At 52.6% G+C, this 22181-nt stretch overlaps 1 protein-coding gene across 19 annotated transcripts in view; it reads right to left on the bottom strand.

Annotated features, from left to right (window-relative positions):
• The window catches only part of DOCK9 (dedicator of cytokinesis 9), a 254379-nt gene that overhangs the window by 53828 nt on the left and 178370 nt on the right, over nucleotides 1-22181 (bottom strand). For 13 of the 19 annotated variants that reach the window (XM_056108448.1, XM_056108475.1, XM_056108490.1 and 10 more), the window contains exons 24-33: nucleotides 21629-21744; nucleotides 21286-21355; nucleotides 19312-19437; nucleotides 18788-18859; nucleotides 15789-15935; nucleotides 14499-14582; nucleotides 13581-13692; nucleotides 11090-11268; nucleotides 9879-9992; nucleotides 7828-7948 (exon numbers count right to left, since the gene is read on the bottom strand). In XM_056108448.1, coding sequence (XP_055964423.1) covers nucleotides 7828-7948; nucleotides 9879-9992; nucleotides 11090-11268; nucleotides 13581-13692; nucleotides 14499-14582; nucleotides 15789-15935; nucleotides 18788-18859; nucleotides 19312-19437; nucleotides 21286-21355; nucleotides 21629-21744 — 1141 coding nt within the window. Of the gene's footprint in view, nucleotides 1-7827; nucleotides 7949-9878; nucleotides 9993-11089; nucleotides 11269-13203; nucleotides 13246-13580; nucleotides 13693-14498; nucleotides 14583-15788; nucleotides 15936-18787; nucleotides 18860-19311; nucleotides 19438-21285; nucleotides 21356-21628; nucleotides 21745-22181 lie in introns of all 19 variants that reach the window. The other 6 variants (XM_056108397.1, XM_056108381.1, XM_056108389.1 and 3 more) reach the window with 1 other exon arrangement.

The raw sequence follows: 22181 nt of genomic DNA, 5'->3' as shown, positions 1-22181 counted from the left end.
GGCGGAGAGACAGCAGAGTTGGTGAGAAAGAAGAGAGTCACACGAGGGTCACCCCAGGAAGGAACTAACTGCTCTCTGCCAGGTACGCCTCCACTGCAATGCTGCCTCCCGAGTTCCGGGCGGTCACTTCCCTTGACAGGGTCAGGTCAGATCCGAACGAGAGAAAATATGACCTTGAGGGCGGGAGAGACAGGACGGCGGGGAAGGTGATTGCCTGGTACGGGATCAACCCAGATGCCGTCCTGGGCACCGCCGAGGGGCCCCCAGTACCTCCAGGAGTGACCCCTGAGCACAGAGCCAGGAGAAAGCCCTGAGCACCAGCTGGTGTGGCCCCGATCCAATGGCCCCATGATAAAACATTCAGGTGTAATCATCAAATCATTGTGAGAAAGCACCTGGGATGGCTTAGACTAAAGGGACAGCTTTAGAATGGGAAAGAACAAAGACTTTCTGAAAAAAATCTAAGGGGCCAGTGCAATAGTACAGCAGGGAGGGCATTTGTTTTACATGCAACTGACCTGGGTTCGATCCCCAGCATCCCATAGGGGACCCCCACCCGACAAAGCCAGGAGTAATTCCTGAGTGCAGAGTCAGGAGTGACCCCTGAGCGTAGCCAGGTGTGACCCAAAATGACAAAAAAAGAAAACTCTAAAAAAATGTCAAATCCATCCATCACCCTTCAAATAAAACAATGATGGCAATTCTGCAATAGCTCATCGTGCTTAAACTGTCCACTGAGGCGCTCTAGGAAGAGGGAAGATTCCCCAGAACATTCGGCATTTTCGAGGCAGGCAGGAGGGGTCCTGGCATCTGTGGGACTCTGCCTTCCGGTGCCCATCCATCCCGCCTGCCTCCTGGGATATCAGATCACCGTGGCACTGTCTCTCTGGTGGGCTCTGGGGTACAAAGCAACTGGCCAGTTCAGAGTGGGGCAGGGAACGACTGAAGGTGATGGGAAGCCCAGGTCCCAGCACTCGGCTGCGTGCGGTCCCCAAGAGTCACTCACGCCACATCCATAAGAGATGCAGTTGTGGGAAAGAAAGCAGGTGTGTTTTCCTCCCCCTGAATTTATGTATCTGTTCCCAATGGCTTAGCGGGGATCATGTTATGTGGCCCCCCAGGACCTAACACATATTACCGACAGTAATGGCCTCCATGGGAACTGCCACAAGAAAACGAAATTGCCAATAAATGCAAGCCACTGAGCTCAGCAGTCCGGGACTCTCAGCCATAAACAGTCACAGCAGAAAGGATATCCAACTTGGACGCAAATCCGCGACCTGCTCACGGAACAGCACTTGAAGGTAGAAACAGATTGGTAGCCCACCTCATACTGGATTTGAAAAGATGTGAGTCAACTTCCTGCTTAGAGACGATTTCAGTAAAACACTTAATTACAAAGGACTCTCCAGTTCGCATATTGTGGGACACTAACAGCACACCCACCAGCTGGAAGGCCAGAGGGGGTGGGTGGGCGGTGGACGGTGCAGAATGGCACAATGTTCCAGCACTGAGTTCCATGGTCCAGAATAGTCCAGAATATTCCAGTGTGTTCCAGCAGTCTCTAAGCACAGTTCTCCTGGCCAAGCTACATATATTGAAGTTAATCCCAACCCCCTACCCACCACCGACTCAGTGTCTCAGGATTGACAAGAGTCAGAGGAACTTTGGGACTGGAGTGATAGCACAGCGGGTAGGGCATTTGCCTTGTACACGGCTGACCCAGGTTCGATTCCCAGCATCCCATATGGTCCCCTGAGCGCCGCCAGGAGTAATTCCTGAGTGCAGAGCCAGGAGTAACGCTTGTGCACTGCCGGGTGTGACCCGAAAAGCAAAAAAAGAAAAAAAAAGAGTCAGAGGAACTTCAAAATGTAAGAGAAGGATGAAACTAGGGGTCAGAGGTCGGTCTTCCCAAAATAGAAACCGTGTGACCAGCTGTTAATAGGCGAAGGTGAAAATCCTATGAAAAAATCTATGAGCCCTTTTTGGTACCCGGAGAGGTAAAAATATTATGTCCAGATTATAATTATAGCCTTTCTCATATAGCTAGATCTCATATTTAATTGAGTGCATAGAGATCAAGAGAAGTAGGGCCGTGGTAAAGTAAAATTAGATCCCAAATTATCACCATTTTAGGCTTGATTCCAGAAATAGAGTTCTAATCTAAGGCAACAGATGGAAATGCAATCTATCTTAATCAATCTGCTTAAAACTATGCCCCCGGGAGTGTTTCACATCCAGTGACTAACTAAAAAAAATTTAACAAGTGTGTAAGATGAAGAAATGTTTGGTTCTTCTCTCCCCGTGGCTGACAACCAAATGAAGAGCAGAGTCACTGGAACAAGAGTCTTTAAGCACAAATGCAGTATCAAACAGTTTCTGTCCACGCACTCAGGCCGTTTTAGAAATTTTCATGCACCAGGGTTGGAAGATGGTATAGAAGGTAAGGGTGTTTGCCGTGTATGTGGCCAACCCCAGTTAGATCCCCAGAACCACATACCGTCCCCCACAAACACTGCCAGGGGTGATCCTTGAGCACAGAACCAGGAGTAGCCCCTGAACAAAGCTGGCTGTGGCCCAAACCTCCATTCCTCAAAATAAATAAATAAAAACAACAAAAAAAACCCACAATAAATTAAAAGAAAAACCTTTCATATACCGCATGAAAACAAAAACTCAAAAAATTTGAAGTGTCTTCTGACTATGTGTAGAAAAGAAATTCCTTCCAGAAACGCAAGGGGATGGTCTGCTCTTGACAAGCACAGAAACAGAAATTTACTGGAAACTGTGAGGGATCAGGGAGCTGATAATGCCACTAGGAAACTACCAAGGACCCCCCAAGGCCTGAAAAGGCACCCCTAAAGAAGGAAGAAAACGCACCCCAAGTCAGAGAATTAAAAAGTCTGTGGTGGGGGCTGGAGCCATACAACAGGAGTGGGTAACTGCCTCGCCCGCGGCTGACTTGGGCTGACCCCTGGCACACCAGAGGGTCCCCTGAGCCTGTGAGGGGTGATCCCGAGTGCAGAGCCAGGAGGAAGCCCACGGCACTTCTGGGTGTGGCTCAAGTCTGTTGTGATGAGTCCTTATGGGAGTGGATGCAGATCTGAGAAACCAGCGAGTGAGGGAGGATCCAATCTGTCCTAAAGACTTTTCGTGACTTCAACACCAACGCAGCACAGAGGCTGTTCAGGCAGCCAAGTTGTGCCCTGTCACCCGGCCTCCGGGCTCTAATGCCGAGGCTGCTGAGTTCAGAGTCAGATGGTCCAAGCGTCCCATTCCCCCCAGGGCTCTCCAGGCCAGGACTTGCAGCGGGCAGCCAGAGAGTTATGACTCCAGCACATTTCCTAGGCTTCGGGACTCAGGAACTGACCAAACATAAATAATGGTACAGAGCCGTGCCGGTTAGGTGGGGGGCTGGAGCGACAGGACAGTGGGTAGGGTGTTTGTTGTACACGTGGCTGACCAGGGTTCAACCCCCAGCACCAGCTATGGCCCCTGTTCCCCAGCATGGCCCCGAGCACAGAGCCAGGAGTCAGCCCTGAACATTCCTGGATGTGCCCCCTCCCACAACCTTACAACACAAAACACGAATTGTGCTTGTTAGGCTGTGGTTGAGTAATACGAGCACTGTGCTGAGAGCCCCTGCTCAGACTCAGGACTTAGAGACGAGAGAGCTCGGAAGCTACAGGCAGAAGGGCATCATTTGGCCCCTGGAGCATTCCCTCACTTCACTGTGTCTCACAGAGAAGTCACAGCGACATCCTGACTCTCAACACCCAGCCATACAACGACACACAGCATGTCCGGGGTGCTAAAGGCACAACGGGAGCAAACGCAAACCCCAGCACGCTAGGAGAGCAAGGACGGCTGCCCTCAGCCCGGAATGACCAGTCACCTCTCGGACAGGGCATCCAGAAGGAAATGCGGAGGACGCTTAAGGAGCCCAGCTTTGCAGATGGGGCACTGAGGATGAAGAGCAGGGACCATGGCAGTGGCAGTTGGTGAGACCAGCCTGCTCCCTGGTTCCTGGGCAGCAGCTGGACCAGCGGGCCCAATGGGGCTCCAGGAGACTAGCAAACGGGTCATCAGGCTCCACACTGAGCACAGAGGAGCGAAGTTCATCTTTACGATTCCAAATGGGGTCGGTTTATTAATTTACTTTTATTTTCCTCTCGGAGAGCCCGGCAAGCTACCGAGAGTATCTCACCCGCGTGGCAAAGCCTGGCAAGCTACCTGTGACGTATTCAATATGCCAAACATAGTAACAACAAGTCTCAAAACTGGAGACGTTAGTGGGCCCGCTCGAGCAAATCGATGAACGACGGAAGGACAGTGTTTTACAGTGTCTGCTTTCTGGGTCACACCTGGTGATGCACAGGAGTTACTCCTGGCTCTGCACACAGGAATTACTCCTGGCGGTGCTCGGGGGATCATATGGGATGCTGGGAATCGAACCTGGGTCGGCCGCGTGCAAGGCAAACGCCCTACCCGCTGCTATCACTCCAGCTCCAGTGAGGTCAGTTTAACCAGAAAAATAGACAGGGGCGTAAGGTGAGGGTTGATGGCTGAGGCTGCAGGATGCACTGGGGCATGGCTGGAGGGGGGGGGGGTTCCTGTGACACCTCCTGCCCTGTGTTAGCATCTATGCCAAGGAGCATGCTCGGCGACTGCAGGGGGTGATGGGATCGTGCAATCCGCTGCTATCTGGGCAACGGGAAGAGGCCGTGCTAAGTGAAGGGAGCCAGAGGAAGAAAGACAAACGGATGGTCTCACGTAGCTGTGGTAGAGGGAATACTGGGTAAGGAAATGGACTGTTGTCAAGCAGGGTGACCAGGTCACTCTTGATCCCAGCGTTTAGAGAGGAAAGAGAAGGAAAGCAAACAAGGGCGGAAGAAGAGAGTGGGAAGTGGTGGGTGAGCGAGCTCCAGGCTCCAGTTACACTGGTGATGTGAGTGGTCTAACATACCATCATCCAGACACAGACTTACCAGCACTGAGAGCACGAGAGTGAAGAGGCAACCAACAGAACTTTATAATGTGCCTGTCAGGCTGGCGGGCGGGGATGGGCGGGCAGGGAATCAGGGGACACTGTTGGGGGAAGTGGACACTGGTGGTGGAACTGGGGTTGAAATATTATATTCCTAAAACTCAACTGTCAATCAGCTGGAGTGACAGCACAGCAGTAGGACATTTGCCTTGCACACGGCCCATGCAGCTGACCTGAGTTCGATTCTTCCGCCCCTCTCGGAGAGCCCAGAAAGCTACCGAGAGCATCTCGCCTGCACGGCAAAGCCTGGCAAGCTACCCGTGATGTATTCAATATGCCAAACACAGCAATAACAAGTCTCACGATGGAGATGTTACTGGGCCCGCTCAAGCAAATCGATGAACAACGGAAGGACAGTACGGTACAACTGTCAACAGTTTTGTAAATCACAGTTCTTAAAAAAAAATACCCAAAAAGGAATACCACCAAGGGCAAGGACATCAATGCAGAATGAACCATCGTCCTGCCAGTGTGAGAGAAGGCCAGTCCTTAGTTCCGTCCACAAGCTCACCCCATTTCCTGAGAGGGCCAAAGCCCAATCCCACCCAGAAGGATGACTTTTTTTGGTTTGATTTGGTTTTGGGGTGGGCTGGAACAATAGCACAGCAGATAGGGCATTTGCCTTGCATGTGGCCGACTCAGGTTCAATTCCTCTGTCCCTTTTGGAGAGCCCAGCAAGCTATCGAGAGTATTCCGCCCACACGGCAGAGCCTTGATGCATTCTATATGCCAAAAACAGTAACAAGTCTCACAATGGAGACGTTACTGGTACCTGCTTGAGCAAATCGATGAACAGCGAGAAGACAGTGCTACAGTGCTTGGTTTTGGTGTCACACCTGGCTATGCTCAGGGGTTACTCCTGGCGGTGCTCGGGGAACCACATGGGATGCTGGAGATTGAACCTGGATCAGTCATATGCCAGGCAAATGCCCTCCCTGCTACAGTATCACTCTGGGCCCAGATGCTTCATTTATGCATATTGTGTATTAAAGAGGAGGCAGAGAGACGCAGCTATGAATGTTGAGGACAGTTCAATATATATATATGTCAACAATTTTTACACGTAATATAAAATACATATAATTATATATACATAAAATACATTATACATATGTAGTTATATTATAAATATATTTTTTGCACCATTATCTGTGCAGGAGCTGACACCCAGGTTCAGTGAGCTACAGAATTAATAAGTGCATTTCTCAGGCATTATCTGCGGCAGAGACGCCTCTAACAGCGTCCTGATTTATGCCATCTGTTATCCGCCCTGCGGGGCTGTGCTTACATTATGTCACACAGGGAAAATGTTCCAGGAAAGGCTTCGGGAGCCGATCTTTGGAGTTGCAGACTAGCACCCAGCCCCAGCCTCCCTTCAGGAATCCCTCTGTCTCCCATCCTCCACATCGTTAGCCACAGCTACATTCTTACGTGCCTCTCCCAACTTCCCCCCACACACACCTGCAAAGACTCTGTTAAAAGCAAAAATAACCGGATCTGAGCTCTGAGGGCGATAAATTAACTCAAAACCACTAAACAAACCCTACACACATGTGATGAAGTGCATGGTGTTCAGAACTCCCGGGAGCTGGGGGTCATTTTTTTTCAGGGTAGAGCGGAATGGGGTGTCCCCAACTCAAGAGGCAGAAATTGAATACTCAAAGCACTTTATCAGCTTTTCCCAAAGCAGGGGAAACCGTCCCCCTGGATGGTGCTGGAACGAATCCTCTGGGCTGGAGAAGCCTCGGGGGCAGTGGACTGCTTGGGGGTCCCTTTCCATCTGCTTGCTTCAAGAAGGTAGATTTCTGAGTGATTTCCCCTACCACCTCACCCCCCTGAAAAGGGGGCAGTCATGGTCATGGTCCTCCCGTTGTTCATCGATTTGCTCGAGTGGGCCCAGTAACGTCTCCATCGTGAGACTTGTTGTTACTGTTTTGGGCATATCGAATACGCCACGGGGAGCTTGCCAGGCTTTGCCGCGCGGGCGAGATACTCTCGGTAGCTTGCCGGGCTCTCCAAGAAGGGCGGAGGAATCGAACTCAGGTCGGCCAGGTTGGCTGCATGCAAGGCAAACGCCCTACTGCTGTGCTAAAAGGGGGCAGTCAGCCAAATAATTTGGGTAACATTTGCTTCAAACTTTTTTTTCCCCCTTTTGACCTGGGGCCACAGACAGCTGTGGTCGGGAATGACTTGTGGCTCTGTGCTCAGGGAGCACTCCTGGAGGCGCTCAGCCTGCAGTGCCGGGATCAAACCTGGGTCAGCTGTGGGCAAGGCCTGTGCCTTACCCGCTAGACTCTCTCAACTCCCCCCCAACTTCCCCCCATCCCACCTTTTTTTTTTCTCTTGTTTTTTTTTGGGCCACCTCCAGTTAGGTGCTGGAGGGTTGCTTCTGGTGCTGTTAGGGGGGACCAGGCTGACCAGGGAGGGGCGTTCTTCACGCAAAGCCCGCATGTCTGCCCGGGCACCATCTCCCTGGGCTCCAGACTCTCTCTTTTTTTGTATTTTTTTTTTTTTGTTTTTTGCTTTTTTAGGTCACTCCCAGCTATGCTCAGGGGTCACTCCTGGCTCTGCACTTAGAAATTACTCCTGGTGATGCTCGGGGGACGCTTTGGGATGCCGGGGATTGGACTCGGGTAGGCCATGTGCAAGGCAAACGCTCTCCCTGCTGTGCTCTGTCTCCGGCCCCTGGGGTTCAGACTCTTGATCTGAAGGTTCGGGAGGTTAGCCAGGATGCGATTCCCAGCTGCACCAGGGAGACGCAGCGAAGGTTGTGTGCATACCGATGCCAGAGATGGCCCCGAACAGGTCCTTGTGCAGGCTGGCGTCCAGCGTGCCTCCCGACTTCTGCGGCGTCACCAGTGGGGTGACCACAGGCAAGCCCAGGGCTTCTTCCTTCACCGTCTGACCGTGGGGAAAGAGAGAGACAAAGGGAGAGAGGGTTTAAGAACGGTTCAGCAGTGCCAGGGCACAGAGCTGGGCCTGAGTCAGGCACACTTCCTGTTTCCCTGGAAACTCCAGCACCTGGTCCTTCCTAGACCCCTGGAACTGTAACATGTCTTGATTTCTTTTTTCTTTTTGGGTCATACCCAGTGATGTTCAGGGTTTACTCCTGGCTCTGCACTCAGGAGTTACTCCTGGAAGTGCTTGGGGGACCATACGGGATACTGGAGATTGAACCCGGGTCATCCACGTGCAAGGCAAACGCCCTACCTGCTGTGCTATCGTTCTAGCCCATGTCTCGAGCTTATTTCGGGATTCTCTTTTGCCCTGAGGAACCTTGAGTGCTCTTGCTCACCGGAACACCAACTGTCTCCCACGCTGGAAGCCCCCCAGCCCTGGACGAGCAGACATAGCCCCATGAATGCACCATCCGTGGGGAGGTGATGCAGGTTTGCACCATGTGCCCATGGAAAAGGCATTTCACGTGGGTTCGTGCTCATTTGTTTTCATGATCAAGGTGAGGCAGCCCTGTGCCCCGGGATGATTCCTGGCAGCAAAGCTGACAGCGTCAGGGAATGCAGGTGGGGGATGGCAACTCAGTCCAGGACCACGCGCTGAGATTTGAAACGGAGCACGCTGATGCCCTCTGCAAGGCGGAAACACTCTCAAAGCAGCCTGGTCCTGCCGCCGTTACCAGGGAGACATGTTTGGGGAGACAGAGGGTGTATATGGGACCTGGGGTCGGGTAAAGGACAGCAGCACATGGGAGGTGGCCCCAGAGCCCGCTGTCACCAACAGCGATGAGACAGACGCCTGGATTAAAGGAGTGTAAAGGAGCTCTGGGCTGGAAACTTCTGTCTCCATCAAAGAGGCTCAGAGATGAATTTCTGGGATCTTCCCTTGTCAACTTAACTTTCCAACACACTTTAAAAAGAACTCCAAAGATAACATAGATTGGGTGATCGATTCTTACAGGGGTCAGTCCCCTCGGCCTACCTGGTGTCCAACTTGACTTTCTAATTTGACAAGGAGACTTTAGCCCAAAGAGCGTCTCTTCCAAAGCCCAAGTGGAACATGCTATCGCCGACCCTGGGGTCACACTGCACTCTAAGCATGCGGTTCAGAACCACCCCATTGATAAATAGCTTCTCCCCCCCCCCAATTTATTTGGGGGGGAATATCCAGTGGTGCTTGGAGATTTCTCCTGGCTCTGTGCTCAGGCACCACTCCTGGTGTGTGTGTGTGTGTGTGTATGTGTGTGTGTGGAGGGGGGGTGTTGGGGGACCCTAAATGGTGCTGGAGATTGAACCTGGGTTGGCGCGTGTAAAGCAAGTGCCCTACCCACTATACTATCATTCTGCACCCCCAAATTTATGGTGAATACAGAAAGAAGGTATTGGGGTCTTACAAACTTCTGGCCATTCAGAAAAGCAAGTTCTTTCTTTTTTCTTTTAGACACTTTCTGACAAGTGCTGAAAGTTTCCTGACTGATCTCATCTGAGCTAGAAATGTAATTTCCCTAAGAGAACTGTGAATGATGATGGTTTCAGTGACGAAAGAGAGAAGGGCATGTACTGAACTGAATAACATCTCCCCACTCCCAATTTCTGTCTAATCAGAGCCTCAGAACAGGATCCCACCCAGAAACAGGGTCTTCGGAGATGGAATTAGGGTGTAAGGCAATGACATGGTCCCCACCCCACCACTGGTCATTCTGGAGGCAGAAGACAGGCCACAGCGGGAGGGGAGGGCTTGGTTGAGTGCCCCAGAGCACGGAGAGTGCCCAGAACCTGCAGAAGGGCGACCCCCTCCCTCCTGGGCCCTGGAGCTACAGGTCAGCCCCAGAAATGGAGTAGCTGCAGGAGCGTGTCCCGCCAGCGCGGCTACGTACACTGCCGGGGTTCACGGGGAAAGGGCACACATCCCGCACATTGACACGCTGGACATTCTCTGTCAGCAGGCCAAACAGAGGCAGGTAGAGTGTGGCGATCCGTGCCTGGTGGCTCTGAAACAAGCACATGGGACACACGGTCAGCCAGGGTTGGTGCGGACCTGCACCCACACGTGTGCACAGACACACAAACTCTCACATGCACACATTCACACAGAGGCATACACACACATACACATACAGACATATGCACACAGACACACAGATAGACATAAACACACATACACACATTCACACACAGGCATACAAACAGACATATACACACATCCACACAGAGGCATATACACAGATATATACACACATATATATACACATATATGTACATACACATGCACACACATGCATACACACATACACACATGCACACAGACACACAGAAATATACACATAAGCATGCACACACAGGCATACAGACATGCATACAGACATGCAGACATACACACATACACCTGTATTTACACACAGGCATATACATATAGACATATACACACATGCACAGAGGCATATACACAGATATATACACATACACACGAACACATGCACACACAGACATACACATACACATGCACATACAGGCATACACGCATGCACACAGAAGCATATACATATACACATGCACACACATAGACATATACACATATACACACATACACATGCACATACAGGCATATACACATGCACATAGAGGCATATGCACAGACATATACACACGTATACACATGCACATAGACACACCTACATACACACACACGGATACATACACACATAGGCATATGCATATAACACGCATGCATATAGAGGCATATACATAGACATACACGTATGCACATACACACAGACACACATAGACATTTACGTACATACACACAGGCACACACACTGACATATACACATATGTATACATTAACATACACAACGCAGATGCACACACAGGCACACATAAACAGACACACATACACACACTCATGCATCCAGACACACTCAGTGCACACACACATATACACAGGCACACACATACAAACCCTCACTCCCATGTACACACACACACACACACACACACGCACGCACATGCCGTGTGGGTCCCACCACCTCCCACCTCCCGTGTCTCCCACAGGACTGAGGTTGTGTTGGCAGCCGCCCCTCCCGCTTACCCGGGAGCCGTATCTGTCGTCGAAGGAGTGCTTGATGAGCAGGCCCTTGAGCACGCCGATGGCGATGAGGCGCACCTCCCGCATCTCCCGAAGGGCCGTGCCCACCTCCCGAAGCAGCAGCCCCACCAGGAAGTGGTTCCGGCAGAACTCGTCCGTCAGGGAGTAATCGAGCTGCAGGTCTGAGGGCGGAAGAGGGGGTGAGCTCCTTAGCCAGTGGCCCATGAGGGGACACCGGGCAGACCCACCCTCTGCCCGCCGAGAGGCAGTGGCTGAAACACTGCTCTGCCCTGCCATGCACGTGGCTCTTCCACGAGGACACACGTGAAATGCACACAGGCACGCTGGAGTCTGATCCTAGGACGCCCCACAGCCTAGATGGTTATTAGCTTATGGTGGTGGAACTGGACATTTGGGAATTAGGATGTGTTTGTTACATGACACGTGATTTCATTATTAGGTCAAAGTGGAAAATACTGTATTCCACAAAAGTAATGGCTGAATAAAAAAATAAGTCATTAAAGAAAGAATACGTGATACACGGGGATCCTAAATTGTTCCACTCTGAGTCAGAGAGAGGGTTCAAAGGGCTGGAGCACATGCTTTTCCTGAGAACCCCAAGTTTACTCCCTGCATGGTCCTCCTTGAGCACCCTATGTTACACACACACACACACACACACACACACACACACACACACACACACGGTCTGACCTTCACACACACACAAATATGCACACATTTTCTGTAAATTACTCTTCACTGCATGAGTTCATTTATCTCTAATGCCTACAAGTACCCATTAAACCCAGTGTGTTAAAAAATGCACCATTTAGCAGCTAATCAAGTTTTATTCTGCAATGACTAAACAGAGCACTTGATGTGGAATTTTAAAAACATGTTTCCATGTCTGCACTTCTAAAAGCAAATAAAACCTAACATCAACCGAAAACCAGAATGGACAGAGCACAGAAGCAAACTCATAAGCCCATCAGCAAGCGACATGAACAACTGCAAACCCTCCTGGAAGTAGATAAACTCACTGAGAGAGCAGGAACCAGAACGGGTAAGCTTCCCTCGAAAGCGGAAACATCTGCTGGAGCTGGGACCCCAATTCTCAAACCAAAGCTACCACTGGGGGAGGAGAGGGGGCGGTGGGAGCTATAGGTCTTGCCTTCTAACTTCCTATTACCCTAAGTCCTCAGAAACCCTTTTTAGCGGAAGCCAGGGAAAGGGCACTGCTCTTTCTGGAATGATCAGAAAGTTGATGGCGGTTAAGCCTGGCTTACTCGGGCCAGTTTACAGGCTGAATCTCATAGACCCTCTGTCTGAAAGTGTCACTGTGTGTGTGTGTGTGTGTGTGTGTATGTGTGTGTGTGTGTGTGTGTGGTGGGGGAGAGCAAGACTTCTGACCAAGCCTGGAGTGAGGCAGATGTGCAGGGACCCAGGCCCTCCTGCTTCAAGCATGCAGCCCCTCCCTCTGCCTGCCTCCTTTTTCCTTCTTCCTTGACAGCATGCGGGAGTGTTTGGGGAACTGGATTTCTGGCCCCAGTGAAGGCCTCTGTATGTTCTTCTGGACCGCAGGGGCAGTTACATCAGCACTGTGGGAAGTTAGGCTGCCTCTGTGCTCCTGTTCACGTAAGCACTTAAAACAAGGGCCTTGGCAGAGCTGATGGTCTGACCTGATTGGGCTCAGAGCTGCCAACAGGCCCGGCTCCCTCCAGGGGTGCTGGGGCACACGAGGGTACTGGAGACGGAACACGCAAACACAGAAAGCAAGTGGGCAGCCGCCCATGAGCACTATGCCAGGGCTCAGGAAATGCCGGCACCACACACTGGGGGTCCGAAGCTAGGCTTGCTGTGCGTTTTCCTGAAAGACACATCCTACATGACCCAGTCACTGCAGGAGCAAGACTCCAGGTCCCATCCTGGAGCTTCCAGCCACGTTTTAGCTCCAGTGAGAGCAAATCACTGGTTTATCACGAGCTCACAAACGGATCCAAGGGTACAGGAAACAGTTTAATGAAGGGCAGATGAAAGCGGCTTGCATTTTTTTTTCTCTCAAAGGAAGCGAATGCAAGGAAGCAAATGCTGCCCCCACCTCCCCCCAAACCTACCTACGGGAGTGCCATCAGACTCCACAGATGGTGAAAGAAAAGCTAATTCATAAGGGGGAAAAAAAAGGAAAAGGAAAAGGAAAGCAAAAATAAACTCTGGTAAGTAAAACAGATTTCTGGTGTTTAAACAAAAGGAACTTTACAATTGACAAAAAACAACAGTGACACTGGAGTGACCTATTGTCTCAGCTTGCCATAAAGCTCCTGTGCAATATTCTGCCAATATAAATGGACATTTTATGAGAAAATACATGAATTCATCCATCAAAAGCATCAAAATGTTCTCATGCTCTGTCTGATACCATTTTTCTCCTTAAACATGCATGGTCCTCTGTGGGAAAAGACCCCCAGATTAATCGGAGGGACAGGTGGATTACCTTGGTACCTCTGAATCCTGCCTTTCCCAAATGGCATCGGCAAGTTCAAAGGGATATAGTGCTCGTGGTCACACACCACCCGGAGAAACTCAAACTTGTACTCAAAGAGGGTCTGCAGGGAAAAAAGAATTTGACGACAAGTTAAATACCCAACTTCTGGATCATGTTAGATGGCCTCGAAGGAGGCCCATGCAATGATACACACACACTTTTAGTTTCTTAACTCTACCAAAGGAAACACATTAGAGATTTCAGAACACGGGGATCTGCTGAAACTGAGAACACGGTTCATTCAAACAATGTCCCCCACTGACTTTTAGGACATTTATTATTCATGTTCCTCCTACTTCAGTTGAAGATTCCTGGCACTTATAGACAGTCAGAACGACAACAGTGAAACAGAGAGGAAGGTTTTAACACAGACACACACAAGAGAAATGGAGAGAGCCATCTGGCTATTCCATGCCACACACATACACTTTCCATTTGTTTGTTAAGAAATTGTTCTCTAAACTTTTTGTGTGTGAAGCAAGATGGCTTTTGTTGAAATTTATTGAGAAAGATATGAGGGGAGAGAAAGGGAGAGGTGTGTGTTGAAGAGACAACATGGGCTTCTCCAGAGTGGAAATAGGCCAGCAAAGAAACACAGAGATGAGTAAGGGAAATAACGTGTTCTAGGGTGAACAGGCACTGGGAAAGCAGCCAAGAAACCCAGATGACCATGAGAACTGACCAGCAGGCCTGCTTATTTGGCCTTTGCAGTGACCGTGTGTGTCCCTTATTGCACACGCCACAAAGCAAGTGAGTACTGGTTTGTCCCGCTGAGTCACGGAACGAACGGGTGAGCTTAAAAATAATTCTGAGATGAACCGAGAGGAAAAGGCACCTCTCCAGAGTTGGGGCGGTGAGATCAACTACCTTGGGGTCTCCGGGCGCAAAGCAGCTGATGTAGTTGTTGATCTGTTTGAAGACGAAGCCGCGGTCCATGAAGGTGAAACATCGCTGGGGAGGAAGCAGGCAGGGACGAATGAGTTTCGACTCACTTTCTCCCCTAGTTTTTCTTTTTCATTTGGGGGCCACACCCAGCAGTGCTCAAGCTTACTCTGGCTCTGAGCCCAGGGGTCACTCCTGGCAGTGATCAGGGGACCATATGGAGTGCCAGGGATCGAACCTGGATCAGCTGCATGCAGGGCAAGCGCTCTCCCCACTGGACTATTGCTCTGGCCCCTAAACATTTTTCCAAATTGGGTTCAAATTGGTATTTATTATAGTGAGTTTCTTTATTGTTGGTAAGGCCATCCTCTGTGCTGCTTGGGCAGGGAACCAGAGGGCTCCCAGAAACAGAACCAGCACCTGCCGTGTGCAAGGCCAGCACCTTAAACCCTGTACTGTCTTCCCGGTAAGTGTATTCCTCAGCATGAGAACATGCCATTGACATGACACGGAGCATCCACAGTGGGTCTGGGATGTTCAGGGCCGTTTTGGTCCACGAGGAGCTGTGGGGACGACCCAACAAGCTGGGCTGTAGAGTCGAGGTGTCTAGAGTCTGTCCCATTGTGGTTTGTGCGGCCACCCTGGGTGTTACCTGCATATAACAACCTACTTAAGGACACACCTCTCAGAGAGGACCTTGTGGGTGAGACACATAGCGGGGACTGTATACACCAGGCATTCTCGACCAAGGACGTTTCCTGGGGCCCGGGCTGGGTTGCAGAGACGAACCAAAGGGCAGGAGAGTAAGTTCTGCTGCCAGGGGCTCAGCTTCAGTCCCTGGCATGGAATCCTGAGCTCCACCCAGAGTGGTCCGAGTCTGGCTGGGTGTGGCCCGAAAACCCACGAAACAAAATACAACACCCCCCCTCGCAGGTTGTGGGGCGAATCTACCCAATCACTTCCGGATCAGGGGACTCACCTTGATGAAGATGGCCAGGACAAAATACACACACACACACACACACACACACACACGCTCACACACACACACTGGAGGTGAACGCACCCACCACTTCCGGGGGAAATTCACCTTGATGAAGATTGAGGTGGGGGGATCCTACCCATGACTTCCAGGTTGGGGGACTTACCTTGTTGAGGACAGCCAGGCTATGATACACACACACACACACACACACACACACACACACACACACACACACGTTGTGTGGGTTGTGGGGGGAACCCATCCAATCACTTCTGGGTCGGGAGACTCACCTTGATAAAGACGGCCAAGCTGTGGTTGGCATTCTTCGATGCCTCCGGGTTATCGCGGAACTTCTGGGTGATGTGCGGCATAAGCATGTTCACCACCGTTTCCACGGCGTGGTGATAGGAGGCCGGAAACCTCTGGTTGCGCAGTAACTGAAAAGATCCACCGCAGACACTTACTTTCACTCCCAAGTTGCAGCCTCTGGGTGAGGCCGGAACTCACCCCTGAATCCCTTCCAGGAAAACCACAGTTCCAAGCCCTGTGTTCTGCAAATAGGCGAGAGGAAGGGATCTCTCCGCTCACCCCAGGGCAGGGCAGGTTTGCTAGCGCTTGCATCCCCCTGCATGAAGCCCAGGCGTCAGACTAAGGCAGGACTCAGGCCAGGTTAGTGATGTTAGCAACGAGGCCGAGATTCTCCAGGCTGGGAGGAGAGGGGCATGGGATGGGGAGTAGTGCTTTGGGATAGCAAACACACTCTTTTTGGTAGTTTCTGTTGTTGTTTGTTTATGGGCCACCCCCAGCAGTGCTCAGAGCGTACTCCTGGCTCTGTGCTCAGGGATCACTCCTGGTAGGCTCAGGGGATGTTGGGGATCGAACCCGGGTTGGCTGTACCCTCCCTGTTGTACTACGGACCGGTGTGGGAACGCATTCTCCCTGAGTGTTTGTGGGGCGCCTCTCAGATCCCTTTAGAGACATTAGCTCTGGGGCTCAGAGAGACGACGGCAGGCAGGGTGTTCGCCTTGCTCATGGCTGACCTGGCTCTATCTCCGAGATCCATCCCTGACACCCCAGTTGAGCCCTGAGTACAGTGCCAGGAGTGAACCCTGAGCCTAGAGATGGGAGTGAGCACTGAGCACAGAGCCTGGAGTTAGCCCTGAGCACAGAGCCTGGAGTTAGCCCTGAGCACAGAGCCGAGAGTCAGCCCTGAGCACAGAGCCGGGAGTCAGCCCTGAGCAGAGTCAGGAGTGAGCCCTAAGCACAGAGCTGGGAGTGAGCCCTGAGCACAGAGCTGGGAGTCAGCCCTGTGTCACATTGGGCATGGCCCCCACACCAAACCAAACAGAGAGACATCAGCTTCGGTTTAGTTAGCTGTTACTTTTTTGTGTAACAGTTCCTGATGGAGTCTCGCTCAATATTCCAGTACCACAGCCTGCGTCCCCCCTGCCCCGGCCCCCACACTCAGTGTCAACAGACTCCCAAGAAATGCCGGGGGTGACCGGTGCACTCCATGTGGGCTTGGAGTGACAATGCTGACGGGGAAGGAAACGCACAGAAACGTGCATCTGAGCGCGGGCGTGTGGGACACGTGGGCATGTGGCCACGTGGGCCCACCCCACCACGTCCTGCCAAGCAGACAATCTGTTGGCTGCTTCCTCAGTGGGCTGCTCTGGCACGAGTCTGATGGCGCTGAAGGAAGGAGCCCCTCCCCCCCGCCCACCTCCATCTGGCATCTTTCTCTGCAATGAAACGGAATTTAAGAGGAGACCACCTGTTCCTGACCAGCTCCCTCCTGGGGGGGCAGGGTGGGCAGGCAGCTCCTGCATGGTGGCCCCCACCCTCCAGCCTCACTGGGGACAGCGACTGGGCGAGGGGCGCCAGGGAGCAGCAGTCAGAAGGCAAGTTCAGAGCCCCACGCTGCAGAGGGACCCAGGCATGGCCCCACGGGATCCCAGCTACACAGAGTCCAACGGCTGCTGGCGGGCAGCCTTGGCGCTGTGGACACAGAGCCACCCGTTCACTCCCGGCAGGGATCAGAGGGAACAAAGGGACGGTCAAGTCACAGAGAGGAATCATGGCGGGGAGGTACTGCGGGGGATACTGAGGCACCTCAGAGTCTATTCAGTGGCCAGGGTGTCACCTTCAGTGCTTCTGTCTCTGCCCCCGAGGGCAGGGGAAGCCCAGGGAGTAACTGTTTCAATGGACCGACAGCACCACTGCCAAGTTCTGTTGCAGAGACACCAGAGATTTCTGAGCTTGTCAAAGAAAACGTCTCCTTTGGCTCTAATGACACAGGACTTTCCTTCCATCTCTTCCTTTCTTTTCCTTTGGGCCACACCCAGGGTGCTCAGGAATCACTCTTGGGGTTCAGAGGACCAGATGTGGTGCTGGGGATGGATCTTGGGTCAGCCACATGCTAGGTCTGTGCCATAGCCTGGTACTAGCTCTCCTGCCCACCACAGTGCTTCCGAAGGACCAACGCGCAGAGACAGATTTCTTTATTTCTTTTTGCTTTTTGAGCCACACTCAGTGATGCCCAGGGGTTATTCCTGGCTCTGCACTCAGGAACTACTCCTGCCGGTGCTCAGGGGAACATATGGGACACTAGAAATTGAACCCAGGTTGGCCGCGTGCAAGGCAAACACCCTACCTGCTGTTCCAGCCCCCAATTTATTTCCTTCCTTCCTTCCTTCCTTCCTTCCTTCCTTCCTTTGCTTCTTTCCTTCCTTTCCTTCCCTCCCTTCCTTCGTTTCTTCCTTTGCTTTTTTTCCTTCCTTCCCTTCCAGCTTCCCCTCCCTCCTTCCTTCCCTTCCTTCCTTCCCTTTGCTTTCTTCCTTCCTTCCTTTCCTTTTCTTCCTTTCTTTTTTTGGCTTTTGGGTCACACCCGGCAATGCTCAGGGGTTACTCCTGGCTCTGCACTCAGGAATCACTCCTGGTGGGGCTCAGGAGACCATATGGGATGCTGGGGATCGAACCTGGCTTGGCTGAGTGCAAGGCAAGCACCCGCCCTGCTGTACTATTGTTCCAGCCGGCGCCAGACTGATGCCTAAGTGTTCTGCAGAGCCAAGGCTCTCTGGCCTCAGTTTCCTAAGCTGGGAGATGAGGACTGAGACCAGAACTGCCCCTCACAGCTTTGGCAGTTGGAAAGCACCGAGGCTGGCATGGAGGAAGCATGAAAAAACGAGGAGACTCTATGCTAGAGAGCGCGAGATGCCAGAAAACAGCAAAGGCCCCTCAAGACAGCGGAGGCAGTTCCCCGACGGCCGTGTGACCGGCAGACACATACCTTGACTTTGCCGTTCTCTATCAGATGCTGGGCCATGGATTTGATCAGAACATCGAAGAAAAACCAGGAATACTAGAAGGGGAGAAAAGCGAGGAGCAGAGCACTGAGCTCCGGGGAGACTCTCGCCCATGCCAGCGGGAGGCACGGCCAGGCCCCAAGTAATGCCCGGCACCTCCAAGCCATGCCCGGCCTAAGGGAGCCCAATCGCCATACCCGGCCCAGGACACGGGACCGAGTCATAGCTCCGAGCAGACTGGGAGCAAGGCCAGTGCTGAAGAGAGACCTGAGCCATCAGCCCTTCCCTGGGGGCGGCCCTGTCCATCATGGACAGGTGGGCTGGTCAGGCCACAAGGCTGGAAGTGTCTTCGATCAGACTCAATGCCCCAGAGTCTCCCTGAGGTTCCCCCTCCCCACTTCTAGCCTCCCACACACACACGTGCACACACATGCATATACACATGCACACACAAGCACACACAAGCACACACACACACACACACACACACACACACACACACACACACCTTGAGCAGTTTGTTGCTGGTGAGGAAGTCGGCGGAAGGCTTGAGAATGGTGGTCATGGACTTGGTCAGCTCCTCATGGACAGTCTTATACTCGGAAGCCACATAAGGCTCAGCTTTATAAGCATACTTTAAAGAAAAGGGAAACGTGTGCTTTGTTATATTTTATTAAAAATTATTTTAATTACAATTTTTGTGTGTGTTTGCTTTGGGGGTTACACCCAGTGGTGCTCAGGGATCACGCCTGGTGGGGTCGGGGGACCCTACGTGGGGGCTGGGATTGAACCTGGGCCAGGCCACCTGCAAAGCCAGTGCCCTACCCACTGTACTTTCTCTCTGGCCCCTGGGGAAAGGCACTTGAATGCGCTGCTTCTCCAAGGTGGTCTGAAAGCTGCAGAGACACCAAGGCTGGGGCTCAGGCAACAAGGAACAGTTTCCAGGGGGAGAGGATAGGGTAAAGAGAGAAGGCGGGAAGGCTGGGTGTCATGGAGCAGAGAGAGGGAGCCCAGGAGACGGGGGGGGGGGCAGCTGGCTCAACCAATGGCCTGCAGCCTGCACGGCCGCTGCCCCGGGACTGAGGACACGCGTTCTCTGGTACTAAGACCCTACAGAACCCGAACCCATCACTGCAGTTCAGCAGATGCTTCGCTTTTGAGAACAGGAGCTGCTGTTGCGGTGCTGAACGTGGGGCCCGAGTGAAGAACTCTATGTGAGGCCCTGGGTTCGATGCCCAACAGCAAAAAGAAATAAGACTTTAGACCAGAGAGAAAGAACAGTGAGTAGGGCACTTGCCTGGCATGCGGCCGACCTGGGCTAGATACCCAGCACCCGACATGTTCCTCAGCCCTCCACCAGGAGAGAACCCTGAGTGTAGAGCCAGGATAAGCCCTGAGCACAGCTGGGCGTGGCCCCCAAACCAAACAACCCCCAAAACCCCCACATAAAGGAGAACTCGCTGTTCTTTAGAATACTGACTTTCCCTGCTGCACTAGAGCTAATCTGATGGAGCCAAAAGTCGCGGTAGAAACGAGAAACACTTAGCGCTAGGCTGGAGGCAGAGCGGAGAGGGACTTCAAAAAACTGTCCATGTTGTCTGGGTGACCTTTTACTGCAAAACCCACTGCAGGAAGGAGGGGCCCGGAGAGAATGAAAGAAACAGTGGGCCCTGCTGGCCTCTCCTCGCCCAGTGCAGGCAGGGGCCGGGCCACAGAGCCCAGGGAGCAGAGATGTGAGTGTCCACCCCACAGCATAGGCCCCATGCCACCAGACTTAGACCAGAGCAGCTACCGATGTGTCTGTGAGGCTTGGGGGGAAGGGGAGAGGAGTGTTTGTGTGTGTGTGTGTGTGTATGTGTGTGTGTACACGCGCATATGTTTGACATACCTTAACACAGGTCCTCAAGTGGTTCTCCAGCCACTCCTCGTGGCACTGTGATACCACGTGGATGATGACCCTGTGTCTGTGTGTGTGTGTGTGTTTGACATACCTTAACATAGGGGAGAGGGAGGGTGTGTGTGTGTGTGTGTATGTATGTGTTTGGCGTACCTTAATATAGGGGAGAGGAGGGTGAGGGTGTGTGTGTGTGTGTGTGTGTGTGTGTGTGTGTTTGGCATACCTTAACATAGGGGAGAGGGAGGGAGTGTGTGTGTGTGTGTGTGTGTGTGTGTGTGTGTGTGCGTGTTTGACGTACCTTAACATAGGGGATACGAGGATGTGTGTGTGTGTGTGTGTGTGTGTGTGTGTGTGTGTGTGTTTGGCATACCATAACATAGGGGAGAGGGAGTGTGTGTGTGTGTGTGTGTATGTGTGTGTGCGTGTTTGACGTACCTTAACATAGGGGAGAGGAGGGTGTGTGTGTGTGTGTGTGTGTGTGTGTGTGTGTGTGTGTGTGTGTTTTACTACCTTAATATAGGGGAGAGGAAAGGTGGGTGTGCGTGTGTGTGTATGTGTGTGTATGTGCACATATGTTTGACGTACCTTAACATAGGTCCTCAAGTGGCTCTCCAGCCCCTCCTCGTGGCACTGTGCCACCACGTGGATGATGACCCTGCAGGCCACGTGAACAAAGAGTCATGAGCAGACCCGGGAATGGAGACCCTGAAATACCAGGCCCGGGGAGCCAGGACGAGAGGGCTAGCACCCTTGGGACTGAGAAACTAGATTGGGGGGCTGGAGTCCAAAGAAACGCATTAAATATCACATGCCCCGTGACTGTCCCACCCTCCCAGCTCCCAGCACGGTGCTCCGTGTATGCGCAGAGTGAGTGGACTGGAGGGCGTCGGCCCACAGCACCCCTCCCTCTACCCCCGCTCTCTCGCACCGGGTCACGTTGACAGCCACTTCCTCCTGGGTGGCCCTGGTGAGGACGCGGAAGAGCTGGTTGAGGATGGTGGGCAGGAAGGCGATCATCACATGGCCCTCCATGGCATGTAGGCTCTGCGGGCGGGAACCAAAGTCCCCATCATCTTCCTCGCCCACAGTGACCTGGCTTCAAGCACCTGCCACGGGGAGCCCGTGAGGGTGGAAGGCAGCCAGTCTTGGGGCCACGCTGTCCACTCCCCGACCACCGCCCCCCCCCCGCCCTGCCCACCTGGAACCTGACAGGGACATGGCGGAGTTAGGAAAGGGGGTGATGAGATGGCAACCAGATGGGGAGACTCTTCCAGAGGGTCTGGACGCGCCCCTGGAATCCCGGGGCCCACGGGGGAGCAGAGACGGGGCAGCCAGCCAGACCAGCCCCACAGAGCAGCCCGCTCACTACCTGCACCTTACACGGGCGTGGGACCCCGGGAGAATGTGGCTAGGATGCTGACCCACACAGGAGTGCTGACCCGCCATGCAGGTGGCCAGGGCAAGCGGGCCCCAGGCTCTGA

The sequence above is a fragment of the Sorex fumeus genome, unplaced genomic scaffold (genome assembly GCF_029834395.1).
Source record: "Sorex fumeus unplaced genomic scaffold, SorFum_2.1 ptg000008l, whole genome shotgun sequence".
Lineage (NCBI taxonomy): Eukaryota > Metazoa > Chordata > Mammalia > Eulipotyphla > Soricidae > Sorex > Sorex fumeus.
Note: the sequence above shows the minus strand (reverse complement) of the source record. Positions and strands in the feature narration are given on the sequence as shown.